This window comes from Mastomys coucha, unplaced genomic scaffold, assembly GCF_008632895.1.
Source record: "Mastomys coucha isolate ucsf_1 unplaced genomic scaffold, UCSF_Mcou_1 pScaffold21, whole genome shotgun sequence".
In the NCBI taxonomy this organism is placed as follows: domain Eukaryota; kingdom Metazoa; phylum Chordata; class Mammalia; order Rodentia; family Muridae; genus Mastomys; species Mastomys coucha.
This window is the reverse complement of record NW_022196904.1, coordinates 21,722,240-21,732,494: the sequence shown is the minus strand read 5'-3', so window position 1 is coordinate 21,732,494 and position 10,255 is coordinate 21,722,240. Positions and strand designations below refer to the sequence as shown.

The 10,255-nt window shown below is 47.2% G+C and overlaps 2 protein-coding genes across 3 annotated transcripts in view; one reads left to right on the top strand and one right to left on the bottom strand.

Moving 5' to 3' along the window:
• Positions 1 to 3,655, top strand: part of Selenov (selenoprotein V) — a 10,734-nt gene extending 7,079 nt beyond the window's left edge. For both annotated transcript variants that reach the window (XM_031385896.1, XM_031385895.1), the window contains one exon: positions 3,545 to 3,655. The gene's annotated coding sequence lies outside the window, so the exon portion shown is untranslated. The remainder of the gene's footprint in view (positions 1 to 3,544) is intronic.
• A 4,772-nt stretch (positions 3,656 to 8,427) lies between these two features.
• Eid2b (EP300 interacting inhibitor of differentiation 2B) lies at positions 8,428 to 9,568 on the bottom strand. The gene has a single exon (XM_031384239.1). It carries the CDS (start codon positions 9,506 to 9,508, stop codon positions 9,053 to 9,055), a length of 456 nt encoding a protein of 151 aa, XP_031240099.1. The 5' UTR covers positions 9,509 to 9,568; the 3' UTR covers positions 8,428 to 9,052.
• Between the last annotated feature and the right edge of the window lie 687 nt (positions 9,569 to 10,255).

Genomic DNA, 10,255 nt, shown 5'->3' with positions numbered 1-10,255 from the left:
CTCTGTTTCTGACATGCTATCTTGTAACTCCTCAAGTGCCCCCGACGCCACAGAGGCAGGGCATTTCTTATCCTCCAGGCAAGAATGTATAACAAGCGCCGATTACCGTGGCTTTGGCTGCGCTCTCTAACCCTGAGAAAGGGTCAGAGGAATTAAAATCAAGCAGCATGTCTCTCAGAGCTTACCTTGTCCTACAGTTCTGAAACCTACCAGCTGTTGTAAGGCTCTCCCGGTGTCCTGGGTTTCGGCACCAGCTGTAGCCCGCGCAGTCGTCTCGCCAGCAAGAAGACACGCGGACACTAGGTTCCTTCTGCAGCAACGTTTATTGCCTCCTCCAGAGGGAAAAAAGGGGTCGAGTCAATAATCCGCACTGCTTATATACACCACAGTGCGGCGTGTCTGCCCATGATTGGCTGTTCGCTCATTACCCTACGTGACACCCCAGAATGGGCCGTGACTCGGCGTCTTTTCACTCTACGCACATGTGCAAACAGTTCTCTACGCACATGCGCAAACAGTTGTTTACTAGGAGTCGACAGCGGAAGTAGGCGCCATCTTGCCATGGCGAATGCCTCTCCAGCTCCACCGCTCCCCACAAGAATGACATTCAACTATGGATCCACCTGCCTCTACCTCCCAGTCGCTGGGAATTCCAGGTGTGGAACCATCTGCAGTTTCTTAGGTGTTGTGGAATGAAGCCAGAGCCTGCGTGCGCTAGGCAGGCATTTTAACAATTGTACCACTTCTCAGCCGCCGCCTCACTCCTCCCGGCTCCTTGAAGTGCTGGAAATTGACCTGTATAAAGTAGCTTTTATTATCCTGAAGTGATTGGCATCTCCAAGACTTCCTCCTCCATCTTCTACCTTAGTCTTGGAAGCTTTTGTATATCTTATCTAGGCCTAGAATGTTTTCAGCCTCTGAGACTTGCTGTTGATTAAGCTCGCTCTTTTATAGATCTTTCTGAACTCTAGCTGGCCGGTTCAACTTAGATGTTCTGCTCAAACTCCTCTCCCAGTTGACTGAGTCAATCTGGCTTCTCTCAGTTTCTCACCGAATTGCTCTGCTTGGTCTCATAATAACTTGGGTAATCTGTTCAAACCTTATGGCTCCTTCTCATTCTCTGGCTCGTATTGTCTTCACCTGTGTCTAGCTTGTTTTCTTTCTGCAACCTCTGTACAACTGGAACAGTAAAACTTTCTCCCTTTTCTCTCGCTCTTCACTGCTCTTGTATGTAGCTTCCCTTTCCTGTCTCTGCTTGTGAGAGCTGGGCATATCCTATTCTGTCAAATCTTCCTCTGATTCATCACTTTGTCTGCCACTCAATTAGATATCGCTTTCAAACATGGATGCTTCCTTCTACAAACTAACTTTACCTTCATTGTTTATGATTAAAGGTGTGTGCTAAGGGCTGAGCCAGACCACAGCTAGAAGCAGATTTTTTTTTTCAGTAAATGACACAATTGCGGGGCTCACAGTGTGATCTAATGTCCTGCATCAGACCTGGGCCTCTCACACGGGAGGTGAGAGCTTGCTGTGGAGCTGCATCCACAGCCGCCTTCTCCTATCTTATTTTAAGATAGGGTGGGCTAGCACATGTCTGTAACCCCAGGACTCAGGAGGCTTAGGCAGGAGGACTGAGGTGAGTTTGAGGCCATCCTGGACTGCATAGAGAGACCGTCTCAAAATTAAAAAGTAACCAAAGCAAAATCATTAAAAACCTAGTTCTTAATTCATTTCAACTTAACAGTGAGATGTGGCTAGTGTGTTGGGTTGCATTGATCTGCACTGGATTGTAGATACAGCGCACAAAGGCAATCTAGCATTATTTTAAGATATTAAAAATTTTAAGATATTAAAAGATGTCTGCAATGATTTATATATCATTGATGCTTGGGTTTTCATCTTGAATTTGTGAGGCATGAACTGTAGAGATTTGGTCTCCTAAGCAGAGGCTCTACCACTGAGCCACGCCCCCAGCCCCTCACTGTGGGATTCTAGGCAGGGGCTCTACCACTTAGCCACACCCCCGCCCCTCACTGGGGGATTCTAGGCAGGGGCTCTACCACTGAGCCACGCCCCCAGCCCCTCACTGGTGTATCCTAAGCAAGCACTCCACTTCTGTTCCTGATACGGGAAGTTATTATTTCTAGACTTTGGGAGCTAATAATTACTTCCGGTTGGCCCACAATTCAAGAATATCTTGCTCCAGCCTCCTAAATGCTAGGATTACAGGTGTGGACTACCACCTTGTTCTAAGAGAAAAGTTTTAATAATGGGAATATAAGGACATTATGACACCTGAAAAAAAACATGTCTTCAGATTATCTAACATCCAGTCAAGGGTCTCAAAAATATCTTGTTACAGCTGAGAGTGGTGGCTTATTCTTGTTATCACACTTACAAGCACTGGGTAAACTGAGGCAGGAGGCGGCTCACTGGGAGTTTGAGGGTGACATGGGCTCCTCAGAGTGTGTCTCAAGAAACTAAAAGACTGAGGAGGCTAAGGAGTTGGCTCAGTGAGTAAGAGCACTGGTTGTGAAGAGAGAGGAGCTGAATTCAAATTCACAGCACTTGGGTATGAAGTTGGGTATACCCACATATTCCTGTGACTCCAGTGCTTGAGACAGAGACTATGTGGATCTCAGGGTCTCACTGCCAGTTTAGTAGAAACGGTGTTCTTGAAACTGTGTCAAAAATAAGGTGCCAGCTGGAGGGATGGCTCAGGGGTAAAGAGCACTGCATTGCTCTTGCAGAGGTTCTGAGTTCAAGTCCCAGTACCCACATGGTGGCTCACAGCCATCTGTAACTCCGGTTCTGGGGAATTAAACACCATCTTCTGGCCTCTTCATGCTCTAGGTGTGTATATGGTATACACGGATTTATATGCTGGCAAACACTCATAAAATAAAAGTAAATAAGCCTTAACAAAAACTAAGTTGGAGTGTGATAAAAGATATTTAACATCTGCTTCTGGCCTCCACATGTATGTATACAGGCACACAACACATACACCCATACACACAAGTGCACATATCCCGCACATACCAACCACAAAAGGGCTGGCCATGTAGCTCAGTGGTAGACTGCTTGCCAACAAGGTGGTGCACAGCTGTGGTTCCAGTGTTTAGGGGTGGAGGCAGGGGGTTCAGTGACTCAGGATAATCCTTGACTTCATAAAGTTCATAAAGAGTTTAAGGGATATGTGTGTGTGTGTGTGTGTGTGTGTGTGTGTGTGTGTGTAAAACATTTGCCTCTGGCCTCCACATGTATGTGTATAGACATATAATGCGTTCGTTCACCTGAACACACAAGTGCACAGATACTGGACATACCAACCACAAAAGGGCTGGGCATGTAGCTCAGTTGTGTGTGTATATGTGTGTGTGTGTGTGTGTGTGTGTGTGTGTGTGTGTGTGTGTGTGTATACGTATATATCAAATGAGTAATCTGATCCATGGACTGCCTTAGAATGCGAAGCCCTACAGAAACACTAATCTTTTTATGGAGCACTGTCTTTACTGTTTTCTTTCTCGCCCCATCTCAGGAGCCTCGGCAGATGATGAGAAGGGCTGAAATGCTGCCAAACCAGGTCCTTTTCTGATGGTGGCTGGGGCTTGGGTGGGGCTTGGGAAAATAAATAAAAATGTAATCTGCTTCCCTGTGTCTGTGTCTGACGATGTCTGCTGTCACCACCACACTCACACCTGAGGTCTGAGGCCGTCACCTGTGACTGGGCCTTCAGCATCTCCCCCATCTGGTCCAAGACAGAGCTGGGAGGAAGGATGGGGAAGGTCCATACTAAGCCCTTAAAGACTCATATGCTAAAGGCCTGGTCCCCAGGCGCTGCTGCTATTGGGAGGTAGTGGAAACCCATTAGGAGGTGAGGCCTAGTGGGAGGGAGTTAGGTTATTGGGTGTGTGCACTGGAAGGGGATATTGGGACCCCAGACCTTTCCTTTCTCTCCTTGCTTTCCTCCACCATGAGGTAAGCCATGATGTACCATGTCACCACAGGTCCAAGGCCAGTGACTGAGCCCAAGTGAACCTTTTCTCCCTGTAAGAGTACTTGATTGTCTCCAATACCTCAGGTCAGTGATGGGAAGCTGACTAAATCACTTGGAATACAAGGTTCCTGGTGGTCCAGCCTCGACTCCTCATGCCGTCAAAGCCAGTCTGTAGCATTTGTCATGCCTTCATTTCCAATAGCCTAATTCTGACATGTTTGGAAGACTTTTGATCCTATTGGCACAGCTAAAAGTTTAAGCCAGGTGGACAGTGGTGGCGCACACCTTTAATCCCAGCAGTCAGGAGGTAGAGGCAGGCAGATCCCTAAGTTTCAGAACAGCCAGAGCTACATGGTGAGACCCTGTCTCAATCCAACCCAACCAAACTGTTGAAATGGAAAGAGGGATTGTGGCTGATCTCAAAGCTTTCTTCTCTTTTCAAAAATATATTTCAAATTAAAAATATTTTAGAAATTTAAATGATTGATAGTTATTACTCTTTTTTTTTTCTCTTTTAGTTTTTCGAGACAGGGTTTCTCTGTGTAGCTCTGGCTGTCCTGGAACTCACTCTGTAGTCAGGCTGGCCTCGAACTCAGAAATCTGCCTGCCTCTGCCTCCCAAGTGCTGAGATTAAAGGTGTGCACCACCACTACCCCAACGTTATTATTCTTGTGTATGCAATCAGAGGAAATTTTTGTGAAGTCAGTTCTCCACTCACTCTCTCTCTTTTTTTTTTTTTTTTGAGACAAGGTGCAACCCTGGTTGTTCTGGGTTTTCTTATGTAGGTGAGGCTGGCTTTGAATACAAAGATCTAAACAAAGCACTTTGCCTAATTGGGATTAGAAAGACTGCCTCACTCTCCATCTTTATGTGGGTTCTGGGGAATCAAAGTCTTCCAGAGGACTCAGGTTCAATTCCCAGCACCTACGTCAGAACTCACGGCTACCTCTAACTCCAGTTCCAGGAGATCCTACATCATCTTTGGGCCTCTGAGGGCACCGGGCACAGGCATACAATCAGGGAGCATGCGTGCGCGCGCGCACACACACACACATACACACACACTTACACAAACATTAAGTTTTTAAAATAGAATGCTGCCGGGCGGTGGTGGCGCATGCCTTTAATTCCAGCACTTGGGAGGCAGAGGCAGACAGATTTCTGAGTTTGAGGCCAGCCCGGTCTACAGAGTGAGTTCCAGGACAGCCAGGGCTACACAGAGAAACCCTGTCTCCAAAAACCAAATATATATATGTGTGTGTATATATATATATATATATATATATATATATATATATATATATATATATATATATATATACACCAAAAACACATATATATATAATGCTGTAAAATGAGTTTTTAAAAACTGTTGAGTGTGGTGTCACATGCATTTAATCTCAGCATTTCAGCAGGATCTCTGTGAATTAGAAGCTAGCCTGGTTTACATAGTGAGTTCCAGGCTAGCCAGGGTTACTACATATGTAGTGAGATCCTGTCTAAAAAAATATGATTTGTTGGGGGCTGGAGAGATGGCTCAGTAGTTAAAGCTGCTCCTCCAGAGATCCTGAGTTCATTTTCCAGCACCCAGATGCTGGCTCACAACCATCAGATGGTGGGATCTGACGCCCTCTTTTGCAGATATGCTGACAGAACACTCATATGCATAAATATTTTTAAAGTAAGTAGAAAAAATATGGTTTATTTGTGAGATAGTGGTGGCAAGATGGTGAAGTGTAATGGATAAAGGTGTTTTGGCCAAGTTGGATACCAGGAGCCACACATGTTGCAAGAGGAAAAGAATTGCTACAAATGGTCCTCTGGCCTCACATCTGCCATGTGGCATGGCTGCCCTCCTTAAAGAAATGTAAGTCTGAGCACTTAGAGAGCATTCAATTTACCTCATTCACACCAGCCATAAATCCCAAAATATACTCAGTAAAAATAATGCAAGACCCATAAAAGCTTTCAAACACAAGGACGTGAGACAAATTGTGAGGACCACACAGCTGCACAGGGAGATACGGATGCCAAGTCTCACCCACACACAGATTTACTGTAGTCCAGATAAAAATGCTACCCGTTTTGGTAAAAAATAGTCATATTGACCCTAAAGTTACATTATAGAAAAAAAAATGGACCAGCTAGTGTTGGCACATGTCTTTAGTCCTAGCACTCAGGAGGCAGAGGCAGGTGGATGTCTGAGTTTAAGGTCAGCCTGATCTACGGGGTTCCAGGACAGCCAGGGTTACCCAGAGATCCTGTCTTGAACCCTTCTCCCTGCCAAAATGGGGGAGAGAGCAAGTCTCTGGACACTGGGTGCTTCCAGAGTGGCAAGTGTCCAAAATGAAGACTGATGTCAGCATTTCACCCTTATCATTCACAGTGGCCAACTTTTTTTTTCCCCCAGGTAGGATCTCACAAGGAAGTATCCGGCTAGCCTCAAACTCAACCATCCTGCCCTAGCTTTCTGAGTCTGAGATTGGAGGTGTCAACTATACTTGGCTACATGTGGCAAGGCCATTCTGCATCAGCCAGGAAACCACAAAGGTTGAGCATGTACAGCTAGCTATAAACATTCCCGCAGGGCAGAAAGCTCAAATGCAGTCAACACTGAGAAGCCATCCGTAAAGTACTTCAGAGGAGTGGGTGAGTTGTTAAAAGTTTACTGTGTGGGAATGGGCTCTGTGTAGCGGTGACACCTTTGAAGGGGCCAGCCCTTGCAGCTTCACATGGTTCCAGGGATCACTAGGCTTCTTGGCAAGCTATTTACCCACTGAGCACTTTTTCTAGTTCTCTGCTCAACTGCCCAGGCTACTCTAGACTTTTTGTGTGAAGATCTCACTATGTAACCATGGTGGTTCTGGAACTTATATACACCAGGCTGGCCTCAAACTCATAGAGATCTGCTTGCTTCTGTGTCCTGAGTGCAGGGATTGAGGATGTGTGCTGCCCGCCATACCAGGCCTAAACTCTGGACCAGCTTGTCTCAGCCTCCGGAGTATTTAGTATTTAGGTTACAGGTGTGTGCCATCACACCCATCTCGGACTGCCTTTTTCGTGAGTTATATGTGGATTTGGCAAACAAAGGCTATGGACACATAGGAAAATAAAGCCAGATGACCCTTACACATTGAAGAGTCCCCCCTTGCAGAGAAATATAAACGAGATTGACAGCTCTAAGTGCAGTCTTACTGTGAGTTTTTCCCAAAGCCAAGACTGTTGTGGAGAAAGAGGCACAAGAACTCCTAGGTGAATGCAAGTAGACAGAGGCCCAAAGAGGGCTGGAAATAGTTATGAGGAATACCCATGCATTTGCCCTGGAACTGCTCCTATTCATTCATGTAGTCTATGGAAAGAGCAAACAAGCACAGAACATTACAAAAGCAATGCCAGGGACAGTGACCCACCCTTAGTTTCAGGACCTGGAAAGTGGATCAAGGAATTCACCATCAGCCCCAGTTCCATGAAACCCCATCTCAAAAAACCCCCAATGAACAAAACCACCCCCCCCAAAAAAAACCACAGAAAAGCTAGGTACAAGGCAGGAGGATCTCTGTGAGTTCAAGGCTAGCCTGGTCTACCCACTTAGCAGGTTCTAGACCAGCCAGAGCTACAAAGAGAGACCCTGTTTCCAACAACAAGAACAAAAATAGATTTGAGACATGACTCAGTGGAGTGGGTTCAGTTCCCACAACCAACATGGAGCTCACAGCTGCCTGAAACTATAGTTCTGGGGGAGCCAACACCCTCTTCTGGTCTCCTCAGTCTCTTGTATGGACATGGTACACACACGTATGCATGCAGGCTCACACACATACACATAAATCTTTAAAACAACAAGAAAGGAAACATTTTCAAACAATACAGGTGTCCAGAAGACAACTAGTTCATTAAATATGTTAAGGTACAGACTTAAAAAGTAGTCATCAAAAAAAAAAAAAACAAAAACAAAAACAAAAAAAACCGAAATTGATATAGAATTACTTCCATTTGACTGAACATATAAAAACCCAAGATGCTGATATAGGGACTGTGTAGATTTTTTTTTACATTGCATGTGTATGTGCACGGGAGTGGTGCTCGGAGGAAATGGGTGTGGCTGTTTCCAGCTCGTGGGTCCTGGGATCAAATTCAGTAATAAGGCTTAGCAGTAGACAGCTTAACCACTGAGCCATGACCCTACCCTACCTTGATTCAGGAGGAATGGGAGCAGGGCAAGAAGGCTTGGGATGCATCCTCAGTACCCAGGGATTAGGGTAAAACTAGACTGGTACCAATTCATATACGCCTTATAAAACGGTTTTGAAAACCCTACAGAAAACAGTTCCCCACCCTAACACAAATCTGTATGGATACCTATTTTCAGTTTGGCAGAAAAGTTTAACTTCCCATGGTATCTTTTGCTAATTTTGAGTCTTGCGTCTGTATCATTTAAATATTAACATCTATTTCCACATGGATACAATCACACAAGGTCTTGAAAAAATACTCATCTCACAACACATACATGATTTTCCCTATCTGAATATTTACAGCTTGTCTACAGAACATCAAACCCAAGAAATAATGAGACATTGGCACATTTCCCTGCTCTCTTCCCGCATCTCCGTTCATTTCTGTGGTCCTTTTCATTGGTAATTCTTAGACTTCCATCTTTGCAAAACCATCGTCCTTCACAGGGAAGCAACCCTGATTTGCAACAAATGCAGGGGAGGGGGAGATTGCTGACAGTCACCAGGTGGAGGTCGGAAGAGTCCTCTTTGCTGGTCAGCCTCAAGCCTCAAGTGCCCATCTCTTTCTGGGCCTGCTTCATTCCACCCTGCCCAGGGCTGGATTCTGGCTTGGATTTCCCACCTCATGACCTTTGCCCCTGATCCTAAGAGTCACCTGACTTCCTGGCCACCAATATTTTTATCTTTAAAAGACAAGAGTCTCCTGTAACCCAGGCTGGCCTCCAACTCCCTACATGGCAGAGGATGCCCCTGCAGTCCCGATCCTCCGCCTCCTCCCTCCTGAGGGCTGGGGATTCTAGGCGAAGGCCGCCCCTCAGTCAGCCGTGGGGCCGCGGGCATCGAGGGCAGCGAGCGCCAGCGTGAAGGCGCGGGCGACCGAGTCCAACTGCAGGGGGTTGGCGTCGAAGGCCGCCTCCCGAGCCCTGCAGCCCTCCACGAACAGCCGGCGGCGTTCCTCGATGTCGTGGAGTATCCTGGTGGGGATCAGGGGGTTGGTGTGCAGATAGTGTTGGAACATCCGCTGCTCGTACAGCTCGAGGAGGAGGAGCGGCGCGTGGACGTGCGGTATCGCCATCAGGCCCGCCACGCCGGGGAACTGCCCGGGAGCCAGGCCCGGGGCCCGCGCCATGGGCCCGGCGGCTCTGGCCAGCGGGTCTTCCTGGGCTCCGGGGACCCCATTGCCTCCGCCAAATCCTGCCTGCAGGACGTCGCCGACGCCGTTCGTGGGGCTCAGGTCCGGGATCATGCTTTCTCCGGGTAGCTCGGACATTGTGGACCGTTGAGTCCTCAGAAGCGCCGGCTCCAGCGGCAGGGTGGAGATGTGCGCATGCGCGGGCCTCGGAGTCCTGGAAAACAAAAGTGCTTGCGCAAGTACGGTGCCCGGACCTCTATCGCCCTCTAGGGGTGCCATGTGCCATTACAGCCACGGCCCCCTCCAGTTCTGAACCCAACAGGGGCTGGGTCACATACTGATTATTATTATTATCATCATTGTTATTATTGCTTTGTTTGAGGCTGCGTCCATGTACCCTTGGCTGGTCTGGAACCCATATATACACTCAAGAGATCCGCCTGCTTCTGCCTCCAGAAAACTGGAATTAGCGGTGGTAGCGCACGCCTTTAATACTAGCACCTCCGGAAGCAGGTGGATCTCTGAGTTTGAGGCCAGCTTAGTCTACAGAGACAGCTGCAGGACGGAGAAACCCTGTCTCAAAAAACAAACAAACAAAAAACCACGTGTAAGGGTGTTTTGTTACAATATCTGTTTGTGTACATCATATGTGTGCCTGGATCCCAAGATCAGAAGAGGGCATCGGAGGCCCTGGAGCTAAAGTTACAGGGTGTTTGTGAACTGGGCTAAAGATAGCTCAGTGGTTGAGAACTTGCCTAGGGTATAAGGTCCTGGGTTTGATCCCTATCCGAGAGACAGAGAAGAGAGAAAGAGAGAGGACCTGAGAGAGATGTGGGGGGAGAAGGGAAGGAGGGAGAGAGGGTAGAGGGGAGGGAGAGAGAGAGG